The sequence below is a fragment of the Chenopodium album genome, chromosome 17 (genome assembly GCF_948465745.1).
Source record: "Chenopodium album chromosome 17, dcCheAlbu1.1, whole genome shotgun sequence".
Taxonomy (NCBI): Eukaryota; Viridiplantae; Streptophyta; class Magnoliopsida; order Caryophyllales; family Amaranthaceae; genus Chenopodium; species Chenopodium album.
Window position 1 is genome coordinate 2085260 of NC_137850.1, and position 19260 is coordinate 2104519.

The window sequence follows — 19260 nt, forward strand, 5'->3', positions numbered from 1 at the left end:
AATAGGTACCCCCTTACGTGTCGCCTATGACCTGATGCGTTAGAGTACTTTACGAGTCGCTTGGTTGATTATAGGCGATGCATAAAATAAGGTATAGGAGTCACTGTAATATAGTTTATGAGTCACTTGTTTCTTTAGATGCGACTTTAAAAATATAGTTTTCGAGTCACACATTACTTTAGAGGCGACGGGTAAGGTCTATTTTATAAGTCATTTATTTACAAAAATGCGATGTATATAATAAAAATTATGTGTTGCTTATTCAGTAAAGGCGATGCGTATGGTAAAATTTATGAGTCACTTATTTATTAGAGGCGATGCGTATGATAAAATTTATGAGTCACTTATTTATTAAAGGCGATGCGTATGATTAAAATTATGAGTCACCTATTCATTAAAGGCGATGCTTATAATGTAATGGCCCTGCTACGTGCAGCTATCCTAAACATGCATAATATTAAAATTTATTTATAATCATAAAAATGAATAAACTAAAAATGACGATATTTGACTAATTTAAACTAATAAAGACAAAATTAACTAAAATATATTAATAATTGAAAATTTTATTATAAAACGAGTACATACATGAAAAATTCTATGCTATATAAAACGAAGAAAAAAACTGAAATAACTTTGTTCGCTAACTTTTGAGTACAAGTTTCATTCTCATTAAACTACAAACATTTATCATAAAAAAATCTACACCATCTTTCTCGAATATCATCGATCACCTCCTTAGTGAAAGGCTCAAGAGAGAAATGCTACATACACAATAAATAGATACATTAGTTATGCATACATGTAACATAAACAACCGCTAATTTTATAAAAATAAATATTTATTTAATACCTTTTCCCAATCGTTATCTTTTTGTATTATAAGTGAGACAATTTAATCCATATACTTCATGACATAATAGCCACACTCAACTCCGCTTGTTTGTCGTAAACACTGAAATGCAAATAATAATATTTTTTTCTAGTAATGTCAATACACACATAAAACTTAAATGACCATAGTAATATAATGTAAACCAGCAACATCTACCTTAATGACATTCCATGTTAGCTTTGTTTTCCGAGATCCTTTGTTAATATTCATTAAAGTTCTATATGCCCTGTACACAAATTTGATACGAATGCATTACATATGGACATAAAAAACTAGTCAAACCTACAAAAAAATCGGCAGCATCTCTCCATAAAATTGACCTATACGGCACTATGCCATTATTAAAAGCATCTAAACCACCAATACTTCCGGCATATAACATCTGTAACATTACAATATACAACCAACTCTTCTCAAACACCATGAAAATCATCACTTATAACCTTTGGAAATTCATCTTATCACCACCAGCATTCATATATTATCAAACAAGTAACAGAAAAAGATTAACTTGTAATACTTACACAGATAATGCTCCTTTGAGATGCACACTATCTAATGACCAATCTGCCAAAGAATTGAAGAAAAAAGCTTCTCCTTTTTGGGGACAAATCACAACTAGCATCCAATGATGACTTATAAATAAACAACATACAGTAAGAAAAAAAAAAGTCAGATAAATCATTCAAAAAAAAGAAAAAAAAAACAGAGGTTAACAAAGTAATGAGATTAATTATGAGTTGTGTGTGCTTACTCTTGATAGAAAGGGGCAAGTATATATTGTTTCGTACGTTGCTTGGTCATAGAATGGTTCAAATAACTTGTCAGCGAGGAAGGACGAGATTTAACCATTCCTAACCTTTGGGGACAAAAAAATCCAATGGTGTCTTGAACTTCATTCTTATTGATTTCGTTTTGCAAACACCTAAACTTATTGCAAAAATATTAATATGATAAATAATAAGCATTTTTAGTCAAAATTTACAGGAAATTTCACGATCTAAGTATTATTACCTTATCCAAATATGAACACATGATATGTTTAGCCATGCCATTTCAAATAATTGCTTAAGATCCTCACCAAATACGTAAGCTGTAAAAGTGACTCTCTCAAGATAATAGAATATATTCTCTTCAAACTCAACATCAACGCTGAAACATGTCCCCTCTCATCCATATTTTCCTCCATATCATGTAACATCTCTTCAAACTGATTATCTTCATAATCATCATCAACATTATTTAAGTCCACTACATTATCATCGTAGTTAATATCATCATCTAATATTCCCTCACCATGCCAAACCCATTCAATATAATTCTTCAAAAACCCATTACAAAAAATATGATCTCGTAGTTCATTTTCATTAGACACCGTACCCATATTTCCACAAGTCTTACAAGGACAACATATTTTCTCCCCTTTTTTTTATGTTTCAAGGCAAATTGAATAAAAACTTCAACCCCTTGTTGAAATTCAGGCGTAGTACGCTTTCGTGTAATCCAAGTTTTGTCCATTTGATCTCTAACAAATACATGTCCCACATATATTTAATTAATAAACATTAAATCTCATAAACCAATATACAAGAATTTAATAATATATGACTTTTTGACAATGTCCTTATCACTCTGGTTGAACTCATTCTAGATTTTTTTTATTAGTAGTAGCAGAGTACGTAATAGCATAAGATCACATCGTAGTGTCTACCATATATGCATCGGAATCAAAATAGTTTCATCAATAATTTATATAATTAATACGAGAGCATCTATATAGTCAATATTCACGTGACTAATAAATTAATTGAAAATCAATTTTAAAAGATGTAAAACTGATACGGGATGCATAATCTTCATATTTCTTAATTATTTAAGTTTCTAGTGGAATTCAAAATGTAAATTAAGTCCAAGATTAACAAAATCACATCAATAATCAACATGCAATAGTCCAACATATGAACATAACCGTACTTTATGAAAAAAAACCCCCAAAAAAGTAGAAATTCAATTAAGCATAAGATCTCAAAAAAAAAGAATTCAGCCTAATTTAAATAACAAGACAATGAAAGACAATGGATTTTGATAAACTAAAACACCAAAATTATAATAGCCCATGTATAAATAAATGAAATTATAGTTTATCAGATGCTTACCTTCGAATTCGAAAATTCTACAAAATATTAGATGAGACCCACCACCGAAATTATCACAATTAAGCCGGAAAATTTAGTTGCTGGGGTTGAGACGCAATATTAGATGATCCGTCGCTTCAAATTGCAAGGGAATATACTGGGGTTTGAATGGGAATCAAGATTTAGGGGTTTGGTTTGCGTGGGAAATCACAGTATTGTTAAAGAAGATGAATATGGATGGTTTAGTTTTCAAGGGTTTTAACTTTCTTTACTTTATTTTTGGATTAAAAAAAAATGCAGTACTCTTTTACCTCTTTTTTTTCCTTTCTTTGTTTTTTCTTTTTTTTTTTTCTTTTTGATTAAAAAAAGGTGATTAAAAAACCGTAGTACTCATTCTCCTTTTTTTTTTTTTTTTTAAAAAAAAAAAAAAAATTAAGACCTAGTACTCTTTCTTTTAGTAGTATATGAATTAAGTTAGTTTATTTATTTTTTTTCTATATAAGATTCTAATGACTTTTTTTTAAAAAAAATTACAATTGTATTACTTAATCTCTTAGTAGTATAAGATTTTAATGAAGCAATTGGGGCAAAAATAAGGGACGGACGGAGTACTCAATATTAGATAACTTAAAATGTTACTCCGTATTATATGACTCAAAATGTTAATTGGTCGCACGTTACACACTCCGTTCATAAATAATTAACACTTTTGACTTTTTTCACAATACATATACTAAGTTTGACCATCGTTTTTTTTAATAAAAAACCTCTAGTGAGGAAAAAATCTACAAGATAGCCGTCTATACAGGTAATAGACTCTTATTGCGCAGGAGAGACTCCTTGCATCTACTCCAATAAAGTGTAAAAAAACAAATATTTTTATGAAACATATTGTGAAATAGTTATTAATATAAACTTTCATAATATCAACTTTTTTTATTATAGATATAAGATCAAACCAACATGTATTGACAGTCAAGTTTGACAGTTTCATTTATCTAAAAACCCAGGAAGTGACATCCAATAACAATTTTACTATTCAAATGTAAGATGAAACCTTACGCATTGATTTATGGTACTCATATATACAAGACAAGTAACTCTTAAAATATGTAAGTAGTATTACTAGTATCATATACTAATTAAGGGACGAGTCAATAAAATATTTAGATAAATTCATATTCAAACCTTACGCATCACGTTATATATAATAGGCGACTCCAAAGGTTTACGAGTCACATATCAAGAACATTTGACACTTTAGACTTATTTTCAATTTCTAATACGACCTAATGTGTCGCCTAATTTATAGCTAGTGACTCGTAAAGTTTATGAGTCAGATTTTAATTTCAGGCGATGTATTAGACTTAATAGTTATATTTATACAACAACCTTACACATCACTTAATTTATATGAGGTGACTCCAATCATTTATGAGTCACACAATAATAATCAAGCGACAGATTACATTTTTTTTAAACTTATTATACTACCTATAGTGTCGCCTCATCTATAAGGGGTGACTCCAAAGGCTAATGTGTCACATATTTTTAACAAGCGACTCTAAAAGGGCCACTTTTAAAGGTAATTTTGTAGTAGTGACGTTTTTAAACTGTAAAAAAGTTAAATAACATGATATTACGAAACAAACGGAGTAGTTGCTTTCTACTTTCCCATAATCCCAGGTATACTGGTCTCTATTTTCAAACGAACAACTCCGATGTAATAATTAACTTAAATTAGCCACTGAGGTCTTTGTCTGCTCCACTAAAAGGGCCATCGTTCGATGGAGAGTTTAAAAATTGGAAGTTTGTAATAATCGAGACTCGATCAGCGAGTTGGCTTTGTGATGGACATACATAAAAATAATGTCAACAACCAGTGGCGGATCCAGGATTTTACGGGTTCATTTCCTATAAGTGTTATGCCTCAACCACTAGTCTAGTGAGCATATATAATTAATTACCAATATCTTTAATTACTAATATAAATTCTAACAATTGAAAATTACTCCCTCCATTTTTAAATACTTGCTCCATTTCTCCATGCGCGGAGTTTTAGGAGAAATTAGAGAAAGTAATAAAATATAGAGGTAGTGGGGTAGTTGAGAAAATAAAAAATTATACTCCCTCTGTTTTTTTTTTAAGTGACACACTTTTCTTAAACGGCCGTTTTTTTTTAAGTGACACACTTCCTCTTTTAGAAATTCCTTACATTTTAATAATATATCTTCACCCCACTATCTCTTACTTTATCATTTCTCACTCCTTTCACGGTCCCCAATTCCTCTCACATTCTTTTACTTTATCATTTCTCACTCCTCCAACCTACCCCACTAACATCTTATTTTATTAAAGTCAATAAAATCTCCTAAAACTACGTGCCGATCAAACTGTGTCACTTAAAAAAAACGGAGGGAGTAAAAAGCAAAAGTAGTGGAAGAATAGGAGGAGAGAGAGTATTATGTAGGGTTCACTAAGTGTGAGAAATGAATTAAATATTGTAAAAGCTTTCCAAAAAAGGAAATGGAGCAAGTATTTAAAAACGGCTAGAAAAGGAAAGTGGAGCAAGTATTTAAAAACGGAGGGAGTAATAATCTATTCATTGAGATGATTCCAACAAGTACCCACAAGACTATATTTTTTCTTATGTATAAATCACAAACATTAGTCAAAGTAGGATAAATGAATAGTGCAAAAAATAGAAATGGAGCAAGTATTTAAAAATGGAGGGAGTATTAACTACAATATTTAATATTTATAAACTTTTTGCTTTTTTGCTGGGTCACGTGACCCACCATGCCCAAAGGTGGATCTGCCACTGTCAACAACTCTACAATTCATGGTTCAAACTTTTAACAGGTTTTAGAGTCTGTTCTCTTTAGCTTATTTTCAGTTCAGCTCCAATAAGTTCAGTTCAGGTTTTATCTTAATTTCCTTGTCTCATGAAATATTCAGTTCAGTTTAGTTCAGCTCCAATAAGTTCAGTTTAGTTCAGTATAGCTCAGTTCAGTCAATCAGAAAAGACCCTTAATTTTTACAATAAGCACAATATTTTGTATATGGGGAGGTAAGAAATTTTGAATAATATGGTTCCTACCTCGTTGCTCAAATTCTTGATTATCACTATATTGTTACTTTCATACTCCGTAATATGGAGTCTTAGTATGTTAGATTTGTCTCGCTATATACTTTTATAATATTAAGACGTGTAACATTTTCAATCAACGTACACATGTAATATTTCACATTGATATTTAGTACTTCCTCCGTTCTTTTTTTACTTGACCTGTTTCTTTTATCACGCTTGCCGATGCAAAACTTCAACCATCAATAACTTTGACTCTTCATAAGACAAAATTATAAAAGTTATATATTATGATAGTATCTATTGAGACGATTCTAACAACATCTCACATGAATATGTTTTTCCTTACGTATAATTCACAAAAGACGGTCAAATGAGGGGTAGTGAATAGTGCAAAAGTCCAAGCAGGTCAAGTAAAAAAGAACGAAGGAAGTATATATTACTAAAAGAAAATCTTAAAGTGAACGCTTGCCAACGTGAGTGTGACACTAAAAATTATCCCTCCAAAGAAAATCTTAATAGTCACGAGACTCACGACGAAGGCATTTGTCGTGACACTAAGCCATTAGAATAATATGGGTCCTTAATTGTAAGAATAACTTAATTAGTCTTTCCTTGATATTCTAGTTGTTTCAACCTTATAAATAATGTGTGATACTTGGCTAACTTGTATGGAATGGTGGAGATAATGACTCTTTGAATTTAGGAACTGGCTTTGACTTTCCTTGACAATAGAAAACAATAGTGGTAGGTTGAATAATTCCCAAGTTGGTTGCTACTTTAGTCGTACAAAATGACCCATAACAATTAACCCAAGGAGATCGTCGTCGCTGTGGACAACAGCCATGCTTCGACATCACTGGATGGCATGAGCTTCAGTGAGAAACTCTACGGCATCTACTCCTTGGCTTAGATGAGTAACAAAAGAAAACAAATGGAGTATAATTTTAAAATATTGTAATACTGAACAGACAAAATGATAAAGTTTTAAATGAAGGTTAATTATTAAAAAGGTTAAGCTTTTCGATTATGGGGAATGTGGACAATGTGTCGTATACAATGTCCTCTATTACATCCAGCGACATTTTTAATTACAGTACATAATAATGAACGAACTCGATAAAGTGATGCATTGAAAAAGTTAAGAATAGTTCTTCATAACCAAATGGCTAGTACTGGAATATAATTTACTACGTATTTAAATTGAATGATGATTGCTGTTTAAATGTACTTTATTGGTGGTAGGGCAAGAAGTGATTTAGTTTATTACTTTATTATAATATTAACTATGGTAAGGACTGAATTAGCTCATGTTTAGAAGTGATCATCAAAAAAGTATTTTCAAATTAAAAAAAAAATATATATTACTTCGTATATGCTTTTCTCTTTAATAAAAGAAGATATGATTTTAAAAGAAGAGGAAGACTTGACCATTAATATGCACTTATAAATGGCGTTAAGTTTTGCACCAAAAAAAAAAATGGTATTAATTTAAGAGTATTTGGTAAATAGTGGTTGACTAACTGTTACCTTCACCACTAAATAAGTAAACATTAGGAAATTTTGACTTTTGTTACCTTGAAAATGACCCCTATTCATCATTTTTGGTACACATCTAAAATTTTATTTTATTTTGGTACTCATCAAAGTTACAAAATATAGATTTTAGTACCTCCGTCCAACTTCCGTTAAACTTTATGTTAGTCGGGTCCTGCCACCTTCCAGCCACCTTCCAGCCACGATCAAGTTCCATGCGAGATCTCCACCACAGCTTAGCATCCCCAGCAAGGTACGTACATGGTACCAATCGAGACCTTGTTATATGGTCCGGGATATAAGCAACCTTGAAATAGTGCTCAATGTCCCACAGAAAGTTCTCCACATCCTTAGCATTCCTATCGCCTGAGAAGGGTTTAGGATCAGGGTCCTTCATCTTGAAGGAATCAGCCTGGCCTCCTCTTCCGTAGGTTTTCAATTTCCCTACGAAGGTCTTCAACTTCCCCACTAGAGTCAGCGTGAGGAAATGGACCCCTATAGTTGCCTGCGATGTTGTCCAGCTTCCCAAGCATCTCGGCTTGCATCTTCCTTGTAGCTTCCAAGAACTCTTCAATGGAACTCATCCATTCCTTCATCAAAGGCAACTCAACATTCATCTTCACCACACGACGATTCACATGTTTTTAGTTTTGAGAGTGTGGTGGTTCCTCTCCTTCCTCCAAGGGAGAGAAGGCATGAGGAGTGTGAATGTCACCAACTAACGGTGCTCGACTGCTCGCTTCAGGGGCCTCCTTGCTTTGAGCCGTCAACTTAGTCGGAATTTCAGTAATCTTATTAGTTGACTTGCTTCTAGCCATGGCAAAGGTGAGGTACTTTGCTATTCCGGCAAGTCGGACCAAATTGTCACGGTATATTTTGTGGACTAACTTTTTTTTCTAAGTTAGGGACCAAGGAGGTTCCCGTGATGGCGTCTAGACCAAGTCTAGACCAGCCTACTACTAATAACTTAAGCAAGACAAGCAATAAAGAAGACAAACGCATGCAAGACTACTTTTTATTACTTTGAAAACGAGAGTACAATACAAGGCAAAGTGCCCAAATGAGTGAATCCCCAGCGAATGGGGCGCAAGTCCTCTATTTGTACTACTCAAGGGCTAGCCACATCCCTGCCAAATAGGAATAATTTCTCACTACTTTATTAACTTCCCACTACATGATAACTACTCATTACCGAGTAACTGCTTCTTTGTACAGGTGTCTTGCATGCACGCTAGCCCCTCAAATAGGTTTAGTGGGCTACGTGGGTGGTTACTATAACCGCTCACTTCCCCACTACCATACCTTCCTAATTTCAAGGGATAGTTGCCACATCATCACCACGCTTCTCAACTGACGAGCAGTTACCACTCGATGGTAATCGTTTCCCATGATCCCCCACAATGTGAGGTAACTGTCAGCCCACGTTTTCCACTAAGCCATCCAAGTAACTGTCGAGTTCATAACTATATATCCATTCGTGATCCCTATAAACAGGGCTCACTCTAGATATTCAACCACACACTAAGTTATGCTTAGACTCCGGAGTCTCGCAATTCTTAGCCATCGTGTTCCAGCCATGGTGCACCGGTTTGGACCAAGTCGTAGCTCGAGCCAACCCCTTAGCCAAATCCCATCGTGTCATAGCCCCCATAGGCAATCCTATGTCCAAGGCTACGCCCATGGCCCTTGGCCATGAAGCCACCTAAGGTTGCCCACCAACCCATGAGTGAGCACCTGCCCCTTAAAGAGCCTTAATTGATTTTTTAAGTAATACCAGTGAACACCCAAATGGCAGAAACACAATAATGGTCCCATGGGCCATTATCATGCCCATTGTCCCATTGAGGGTGTGGTTGAGAGGTTACTAGGACCTTCTTAGAGTGCCCCGCCCTTGGGACCGAAAGATTGTTAGGCAAGCCTAGCACAAGCACAATAGGTGGAAGGTCGTACTTGGGATTAAGCATGGCCCTGCCATGCGACTGATGTGAGCACTAGCCCTCGTTTTTGACTGTGATATTTGGATAAATTAAGGAAATGGATTTCCTCTCGCCAAAAAAAGGAAAAAAAAAATGAATGTGGTGGATTTTTTTTTAAACCTAAAAGCTTTTAAAAGATTTTTTTTTATAAAAAAAAATAAAAAAATAATGCTTTTAAAAGATTTTTTCTGACAAAATTTTCTTAATATTATAAAAACCTTTTTGGTTTTTTGTCTCACCCTATAATTTTCCTGTAACTTTTGTGTTAGGATTATTATGGAAGGGAAGGAGCAGTGAATATCCAAATACGCTGTATTCAATTGTGTATTTAGTTCGTCTCTTCAGCTAGAACTATAACTCAGCAAGTCAGCAGCAGCACTAATGGCGGAGAAAGGTGGAAAAGGGTTTTCTCTTGGCAAAGGAGCAGGTTATTCCTCTTTTTTTCACTCCCTCTGCGTCTTCCCTATATATTTTTCTCTTCTTATAATTTGACAATTCCAATTTAGGGTTTCTCATTTCATTGAATTAGGATTTAATTTTTCAACTTTTTTCACCTCAATGGGAAAAAAATGCAAAATTGCCGTTAATTTTAAGCAATTCTTTATGCTTCAGGGTTTCGGAATTCAGAATCGGCAAAATATTTGCTATGATTTATATAAAATGCCAACTTTTTTTAGGGTTATAATTTTTCATCAGTGTAATTTGTATTCCTATTTTAATTTGGTATGTTTGTTTGCAAATTGTACCATCAATGCTAGCTGGGATAAGGGAAGTTGAGGCAAATTAGTGATTGGAACTTAAATTTTATATCTTTTTATAGTGATTGGGTTTCAATAATCTGAAACTATTGGTATGGTTTGATTTGTGACTTGATAGAAGTTGGAAAGAATGAATTGACACATGTAAGTTGATTGCTTTCATAACATAAGTGTCTTGGCGTGTAAAGGCATGTAGTAATCTAAGATGATAGATGATATATGTATAGCACTACAAGCACACCGTGAAGTATAGTTTTTGTTGAATGATAGATGTACTTCTTTTCAATTAGTTTCAGCATGCAACAGTCTAATGTAGTGATGATCATGCCTACATTTGCAGCATATCAATTTGATTTGTCTCAAACTTTTACCCCTTTTAGCTCTAGAGCCTAATGCAAGAGTAATGGTTGTTCCCACCTCTACGACTCTACCGAGGCCCATGCACACTGAGATTACTGATCATAGCATGCATATATGTGTTATGCCTTTAAGTTGCATGTTAGATTGTTTCATGCTCATAATATAATGTTATGCATATTTTAAAGTTACTTCATATCAAAACATTTTGTGGATGCTCCTCCATGTTGTGGATAGAAAAGATGCCATTAACATGCTATTTCTTGCAGTTCCCTTGAAGGGAAAGGATGATGACGCCGCGAAATTAAAGAAGGGAAGGAAAGTGCAGTTCGAAGATGAAGGTACTATCCTCTTCTCCTGCTAATCTACACTGTGAATAATTTCCTTACTTTCTTCCTCAATGTCAGTTCTTTTTAGGTTCTGTCGTCAGCTTAAGATGGTATGTGTACCTTTTGTCATATTTGAAGTTTAGCCCTCTGCATTTATATGTTAGTAGTCATAGTTTATCTTTTATAGCATTAGCTGGCTATGTTAGAGTGTTTGAATCTTTTTGCCTTGTGTGTAACGTTCTTTCTTGATGGATGGAAATATCTGAGACTGTGAGTCATCTCGGCTTTTATTTTTCTTCGATGAAGCTGATACTGCTTAATGCCTATATACATGCACTAGTTGTATTAAGTGTTATATGTGCATGTTTAGTACGGAGTAGTGAATTTTTTTTGTTGAAATTTTTTTGTAATTACTTGTTTTTTTGTGGCAATTTCTTGGCATTATCAAGAGTCCCCTGCAAACTTTTCATCAAAATCTGGAGGAAAGGGTGAACCTTTGAAAGGAGGGAAGGGCTCTGCTCGAAAAGAACCGGCTAAGTATGAACTTAATGTTCAGTCAGGTTTGTATTTTCTGCTTGACACTTTTAATATGGTGTTCAACCAATTATTAAATTATTTACCCTTTGCTCTTTAAGAGTTTAAGTGCATAATATTCCTAGACTTCTTGGTCTGGAAGTTAGAAGTAATCTTTATTAGTTTAAGTGCATACTATTCCTAGACTTCCTGGTCTGTCACAAAATTAGGTGTTTCTAGGCTGCTATGTTATTCCAATCTTCCATGATCACCACCAGATAGTCAGAGGGAGTAGCTAGTACATATCTGCTACCCACTTTTTCTTATACCTGTAGCTGAATGTCTTTCACTTTGTTGGCTCATACCTTTGAAACAATGATAAAGTAAGGGGCCTTGGAAATTTGGCCAACAATGAAAAGCAGTCACAGAATCTTAAATTAAATTTGCCGTGTCTACATGTGTTGGCAATGCTAATTTCTTCTGCTTGAGTTCATCTGTTGTAAAGATCTTCCCCTGGCTGGCTTACAGGAAAAGAATAATGCTTTATTGCTTTGAGAGGAGCCTTGGACCTCCAGCTATCCTCGTAAGATAATTTAGGGTTATAATCTCTGTAGAGTACGTTGCAGAATTTATCAAGAGCAAGTGCACCGCCATTTTATTGAATTATATTTTTAGAAAATGAAATAAGAAGGCATTGCACCTTGCCTTAGAATCCTGGTCATGGAGAGGTCTAGAAAGGATATTATACATTGATTTGCAGCAATTCCGTGATACCACTTTATGTACCATCACTTTAATGGAGGTTGCCCTGTTAACAGCTGCAAATTTTTAAAAATTGCTCACCACACCATTCTTTATGCTAAAATGGTATTCATAAGTGACTTTCTAATATTAAGCCCCATAAAATTAAACACTCTAATTTTGATAGTATCTATCTAGGAAAAAAAAAAAAAAAAAAATCAACACTCCTGGATCTTGATATGTTCCAACTTATTTGGATACTAATGTTGATGGTGAATGAAGACATTAAGTAAATGGGAAGAGTGGATAGATTGGAAGAAACTTAGGTTTTAATCTTATCAACCTTCTTTTGGAACTTTTCAATAATAGGAACTCGAAGTTGAAGTCTTAATTACATACTTCCTCCGTTTTTTTATATTCTTGCAACACACGCTTTTTCACGGTATTTTAAAAAAGTGGGTCTCACATGCTTTAATACACTTAATATAAGGTTGAGAGAGTGTTAGGACTTAGGAGTATAATATGTGGGCCATGAGCTTTAAATAAATAAGGGATTGTAGGTGCGTATGCTTTAGAAAATAAATAAACTCACCAATAAATTTTTTTTTAATTACAGTGTGTTGCAAGTATTGTGACATTTCCATCTTAGGGATTTTATACAAGTATTAAAAAACGGAGGAAGTAGCTGAGAGAGGGTCAATCTCGCTTTTGAAAGTGAAATGTCCCACTTTTGGGGGACCTTATCTGTTGCCTACTAAAATCATCTACTCGGGCTTTATTATAAGACTAACTGTCGCTTCAGAAAGAGCGATGTGAGCAGCGGAAATTTCTCTTGGGCTTTCAAAGGATTGAAATATCGTATGCAAGCTCCAAACTTTGATTTGGGGGAACACAAAACCCTTGGAGGGTAAGCTCATACTTGAGGGAAGTGAAAGGAAAAGTTATTAGAGGGGGAAGGAGGCAAAGAAAAAACACAGAACCATATATTACAGTAAAAAGTTATTCGAGGGAAGGAGGCGAAGAAAAGAAAATAAAGACTAGAAGTGAAAGGACATTATCAATTCCCTTTCCCTTCTAGAAATCCTTTAACCGAACAGCGCCTAATTAATATTGTAGGAATTTTTTTTTCGGTTGTATGATTTGTCAGATTGTGGGTGTGTATGCTTTAGAAAATTTCTTTGCAGCTACTTCATTGATATCTTCATGCTAATTAATTTGTTGCTTCTCTCTTCCACTTATACCATTAAAAGTAATCTAGTAAGTGAGATATGGTTCCATGGTTTTAGGGGAATTGCTTGTTTAAAGTTTCTGTGATCAGAAGAATCATATCCACTTGGTTTAGGGGAATTTTTTTTTTTTAATTTATTATTAGTATTAAATATGTAACTTATTTGTATGTCAATTTGCATTATTGATAATGGTTTGCATATTTCTCCTATATGTTTGCCTGTAGAGCTTCCGAAGAACTCCAAATGTGTGATGGATTGTGAGGCAGCTGACATCTTACAAGGAATCCAGGAGCAAATGATTTTTCTCTCTCGTGATCCAACTGTCAAACTTCCTGTGTAAGAATTCATGTTTCACATATGGTCTTAGAGTTGCTTAGAGTGGATAGGGGTGGGTGAGGGGCTGTATTTGGCTTCTCAAATGTTTCTGTCAAAATTAGTGGATATTACATAACCTCTAACAAGTCTTTCATCAGTTCATTTGACAAGGGATTACTATATGCCAAAGCTGGAGGACGATATTCTAATCCCAAGGCTGTCAGAAAGGCTCTCGGGTATCCTTTTACAAGTCTTTCATCAGTTTATTGTATTGTAATGTAACAACTCTCAATTGTTAAGGCTTTTAACTCATCAAGCAGGACTCTCAAGAAGTACGGAGTTTCTGATGGAGAGGTAAGTCACAAACTTGGTGAATTGGTAATTGAAAATGTATGATATCACTAAAGATAGTCCTCCTATTGCAGATATGTGTCATTGCCAATACTTGCCCTGAGAATGCTGAAGAGGCTTTTGCTTTGGTCCCTTCCCTGAAGGTATGTTGCATGCAAGTTATTTGATTGCAGATTCGCATTTGTGTTCGGGTTACTCACTTACCTTTTTTAACCCTAAAGGCCAAGAAAAGCAAGATCAATGAACTACTTGAAGAGGCTATATCTCAGCTGGCTACATTGAAGGTGCCAACAGAAAACCATAGAGAGTAGAAAGGGGAGGTACATTTGTTTTGCTTCTGCAGTAGAATTTGTTCCACCATACCACCAATAATGCTCTAGTTTAGTGCTCGACTTAAACTTAGTGGAGCATTGTGACTGGTGAAACTAGGATATGTCATGTATGTGATTACTATCTAATAATTGATTGTATCCACTTTTGCAGATGCCAAGTCTTTACAGCATGTCGAAACTACATGATATGCATCAACTTACATCACTGCCCTTACCTGGCCTCTGTTAGTTGGTTTTGTATAGGTCTTAATTTTGAAAGAACTTTTTCCAGTGTAGTCTGTTAATTGGTGTCAGACTGTAACATGTAAATCCTAACTGTATGAACCATCTACTTTTGAGTTTCAATGCTTTCCCTAACTGCTGATCTTTAGTCAATATCTATCTGTGTACAATTTCTTGTTACTCTTCTGTTACTACTCTTTGATCCTTTATTACTCCTGCGACTTTGCTCAGGTATGAGGTACCCTCAGGTCAATCGCGTAGTGTGTATGCATTGCTGATAATTTTATTACTTGTAATAGTTACTTGTATTAGAAAAACTTATTCAAACTCTGAAACAGAAGTAATAAAAGAAGCAAACATGACATAAGCCACTAGGCAAGTGTGGCTTTCCCCGACTGTGCCATAAGTCATAAGAGATGATATGCTTGGCTTTGTGATTAAGTCAGCAACTCAATTTTACTTTCATTATGCTATTCGGAGCATGAATGGGCGGAGATTTCATAGCATATATCAAAATTCATTACTGCTGTTAGAATTACAAACAGCCAAAGGTAGGCATCCCAATCCATGGGTATGAGTTTACAACGCATCAGCTCTAGTAGTAAATTGTATATCAGCATTGGCAACAAACACTGTTTTAAGCCCTATACACAACCAAAGCAACCAGAAACAGATGTTTGGAAGCGAGAACAAAAAAAGGTCAAAACATGACAAGATTTCACCAACTGCGGAGCTTAGTAGACTGGCCCTGGGACTGGGAGCAATCCCTTGCCCAATGTCCAGCCTGACCACACTTGTAACAAGTACCCAATGATTGATTTCCTGTCGCACCAGCAGCTACATTTGATGTAGTAGTAGGGCAATCTTTTGCCCAGTGCCCTTCCTGGCTGCATTTAAAGCAGGAGGAACCACTTTTCATGCCATAGCTTCTGTTGTCAGTGGCATCGAACTTCTGGTTTCCTATTGCACTAGCAGCTACGTTGGATGTAGTAGTAGGGCAATCTTTTGCCCAGTGCCCTTCCTGGCCACATTTAAAGCAGGACGAACCACTTTTCATGCCATAGCTTTTGTTGTCAGTGGCTTCGAACTTTTGACCATAGCTGGCGTTTGGAGCAGTAGTTCCTTTATCAAAGTCATTCCATGATCTTGTAAACCTAGAAGCTGCCTGTGAAAATATGTTTGACTGACTTAATAAACTTGAAAAGCAAGTCAGAAGTTTTATTTTACATACAACATATTTTTAGGTAACAGACTACTAGAATTTAAGTACTAATACTCAAGTATATTGCCAGAAGATGAAAATTCCTTGGATGGCACCAAAAAAAATCAGCAAACCACCACCACCCCCCCCCCCCCCCCTCCCCTTCCCTACCGAAGTCTAGAGGACAACAGGACATCCATCAAACCATATTTTTCCTTTGCCAGAGCCAAAAATATGCAGCTTTAAAACCAAGCAGAACGACAAAATTACAAACTGTATTTCACACAAATCCATTTCCTGAAATGAAGTTTTTACAGAATCCAATTGGAAATCCTCAAATAATGTCCAGAACAACAAAGTTCATGACGGCTAAATAAATAATCTAGTTTCCTGAGAAGAATCCGCAGATATTTAGGTAAGTCCACAGATATTTAGCATTCAAGTGCTAGAATGATGTACACTATAATACTCCATCTAATAAAACATTTTGTTTATAGATGTAGAGGATCCATTGTTATTGTCAACTTAGAAATGATCAAATAGAGATTTTAACTACTACATTACCTCAAAAAGAATCAATTCTAGAAAATAAAAAGGAATACAAGGTAGGTAGTTGACCAAAGAAGGGAGGGGAAGGCAATACACCTGAGCAACCAATCGAGATTGCAAAAGGCACTAGGAAGCTATCATGCGAATGAAAAAAGGTAAAAAAAAAAACATAGCTACATGATTGGAAGTCATTCATCTAACGTATACAGACATTATCATAGCTCAAAAGTACCTGGTTTGGCTGGTTAGTAGGGCGCTGGTAGAATTGCTGCTGTCCTCCATTCTTCCAAGCCTTATCTGCTGATACAAAAACAGTAGAATCACTGTAAGGATATATTTAGTTCAAGAGCAACAACGGCCACAGAATGTAAAACCTTTCTAACCTTCAGGAGAAGTAATTTTTTCAGATGATTCATCACACCACTCAAAAAACCCACAGCCACCATTCTCCTGCAAAATAGAACCTAAAAGTTACCAACCCAACATTATTATAGTCTCGTCTAGGAAAAAAGAACCAATAATTATTAGAAGGTGTAAAGCAGGAAACACAAAATTTTCACCCACTGATGTATGTTCATTCCACAATGCACCCTGTGTAATGGTTATTGGTTAAATAGCTATCTCTACTGCTCAGCACCACAAGTTTGCATCAAAAGTCTATAAAAGGGTTAGGAAGGGAACTGGGAACCAATACTCAGTAGCATACAAGAAAAGGAAAGCTCCCTACTACAAAGACAAGATATGGACTATATTCCACATAATTATGCATAGTAATCAGGACAATTCCACATAACAATGCATACTTAATCAGGAAAAGTAAGATGTACCAAAACCAATCTTCCAAAGAAATTTGCAGCTTGCAAAACAACCAGAGCCCAAATTTCTCAAACAACTCCTAGTTACGTAAATTTGTCTTAAGAGTCTCTTCTTTCCCTGAAGATTGGATCATTTACAGTGTGTTTGGATAACATTAGAGGAAGGAAAAGAAGGGGAGGGAGGAGAAGAGGAGGGGAGAGAAGAATGGTGAGTTTTCCTTCCAAATCTCTCCATTGTTGGAGGGATCATTTTCCTATAATTTAATCCCTCCATTTCTCTCCCCTCCAATTCCCTTACTTCCTCATTTGTTATCCAAATGAAAGATATCACATCTCTCCATTTACCTCCCCTTCTTTTCCTTCCATTTCCTTCTATCCAAACACACCGTTAGGGCCTTGTAGCAATAGCAAATTCACAGTCAATTTTACATTCAAATTCAGGTCAATATAAAAGCTGCAAGCTCCCTAACATTCTTGTTGGCTATGCCGTGAATCACATCAAGTCAGCATTGATTCAATCATTATTAGTACAGCTTTAAAATACAGTTTTTCTCCTCTAAAAACACAGAATAAATTCCTGCAATAGTTACCACGTATATACGCAATAGTGCAATACAAACAATCACATCATGCGCTAGCCAAAGAAAGGTCCAAGTAACAACCACAAATGAGAAGACGACTACTAACAAAATATCATTCATAATTCATTAGCATTAAAAACATCATCTTTCTTCATTAGCAAACAATTCATTGCTTTCACAATCCACATTTTAAAACCAATTAGTCTTATTACCAATCAAAACACATTAAGTCATCCAAACAACCAATACATCAACACAAATACAGAATTAAACTAACTAAATTTAGAAAGTGGCCTATTGCAATTCATATTCAAAAAATGATCAATCAATTTCATAATTTAAACCAATTTTTTATCAAATTAAACTAGATAAAAACAAAATTCACATAATAACATAAAACAACAATTTCAATTCCAACTCCAAATTCAAAATCCCTAATTAGAAAATAAACTCACAAACCTGACGATTAGGGCAACGAAAGAACTTCCGACCACGATTACGCTCCGTATTAGCAGTAAGAACCAAGCAACTCCCCATCCCACAAGGACACGCCTTCTCAACCCCCACCACCGCCATTGACGACGGAGCAACAGACCCAAAATTCACCCCAAACGACGTCGTTTGAGGACAATCCCTAGCCCAGTGACCTTCCACTCCACACTTAAAACAAGCACCACCACCACCTCCGCCGCCGCCTACGGTGGTTTTAACAGTCGACTGAGTGGCTCGGCTAATCTGCTGATGTTTCTGCCATGTGAGACTCTTGCTTCCTTTGAGAGCAGCAGTGTAAGCTCCTTCTTCTTCGACTTCTTCGGCGAATAGTGGTTTCTGTTTTTCCGATTTCGGTGTTGCATCAATGGCGATGCGGCGGCGTTTGGAGGAGGAGGAGAGAGAGAGGGCTTGAGCTTCTGCTGCATCGAGTTGACATAGGAATTCTACGTCTTCTTCTTCTTCTGGGATTTGGATTATCGGTGTTCTGGAGTTCGCCATTGTTGTTCTTGGTTGAAACCTTGAAGAAGGCGAAGAACACGATACTTTCTCTTTCTACTTTTTCCCGCCTTTTTAATGGACGTAATTATCAAAAATTGAATGTGGTTAGTGTAGTCGTTTGCAATTCATTTACTCGCGTTTTAATCTTTATACGATTTTAAAACACTAATCTAATAATTTACCAAGCAAATCAGATTAATCTTAACAGCACGTTTTCTGTGCGGTCAAAGAACCTATTATGTAGATCCGGGTGAACCGTACACCCAGGGTCATTTGCTCATTCAATTATGGAAATTTTGTAAAAAAACTGCCATATAAATAACGAGTTTTGAAAACAACTACCGTTT

The 19260-nt window shown here is 35.3% G+C and overlaps 2 protein-coding genes across 2 annotated transcripts; one reads left to right on the top strand and one right to left on the bottom strand.

Annotated features, from left to right (window-relative positions):
• The first annotated feature begins 9883 nt into the window (after positions 1–9883).
• Positions 9884–14932, top strand: LOC145587362 (DNA-directed RNA polymerases IV and V subunit 4-like). The gene is made up of 9 exons (XM_081644091.1): positions 9884–10057; positions 11015–11086; positions 11524–11634; positions 13782–13893; positions 14031–14108; positions 14193–14226; positions 14298–14366; positions 14445–14543; positions 14707–14932. The coding sequence occupies exons 1-8, from the start codon at positions 10012–10014 to the stop codon at positions 14532–14534; spliced, it is 612 nt and encodes a 203-aa protein (XP_081500217.1). The 5' UTR covers positions 9884–10011; the 3' UTR covers positions 14535–14543; positions 14707–14932.
• A 563-nt stretch (positions 14933–15495) lies between these two features.
• On the bottom strand, positions 15496–18930 carry LOC145587363 (uncharacterized). Its single transcript, XM_081644092.1, has 4 exons — positions 18383–18930; positions 16911–16977; positions 16760–16824; positions 15496–15942 (listed from the first exon to the last, which is right to left on the bottom strand). The coding sequence occupies exons 1-4, from the start codon at positions 18911–18913 to the stop codon at positions 15496–15498; spliced, it is 1110 nt and encodes a 369-aa protein (XP_081500218.1). The 5' UTR covers positions 18914–18930.
• Between the last annotated feature and the right edge of the window lie 330 nt (positions 18931–19260).

Coding starts and splice junctions, on each gene's coding strand:
- LOC145587362 (XM_081644091.1), top strand. CDS start 10,012: ATGGCGGAGAAAGGTGGAAAAGGGTTTTCTCTTGGCAAAGGAGCAG. Junction 10,058..11,014: donor TTCTCTTGGCAAAGGAGCAG/GTTATTCCTCTT, acceptor TATTTCTTGCAG/TTCCCTTGAAGGGAAAGGAT. Junction 14,367..14,444: donor CTTTGGTCCCTTCCCTGAAG/GTATGTTGCATG, acceptor TTAACCCTAAAG/GCCAAGAAAAGCAAGATCAA.
- LOC145587363 (XM_081644092.1), bottom strand. CDS start 18,913: ATGGCGAACTCCAGAACACCGATAATCCAAATCCCAGAAGAAGAAGAA. Junction 16,978..18,382: donor TTCGTTGCCCTAATCGTCAG/GTTTGTGAGTTT, acceptor TCTATTTTGCAG/GAGAATGGTGGCTGTGGGTT. Junction 16,825..16,910: donor AAAAATTACTTCTCCTGAAG/GTTAGAAAGGTT, acceptor TTGTATCAGCAG/ATAAGGCTTGGAAGAATGGA.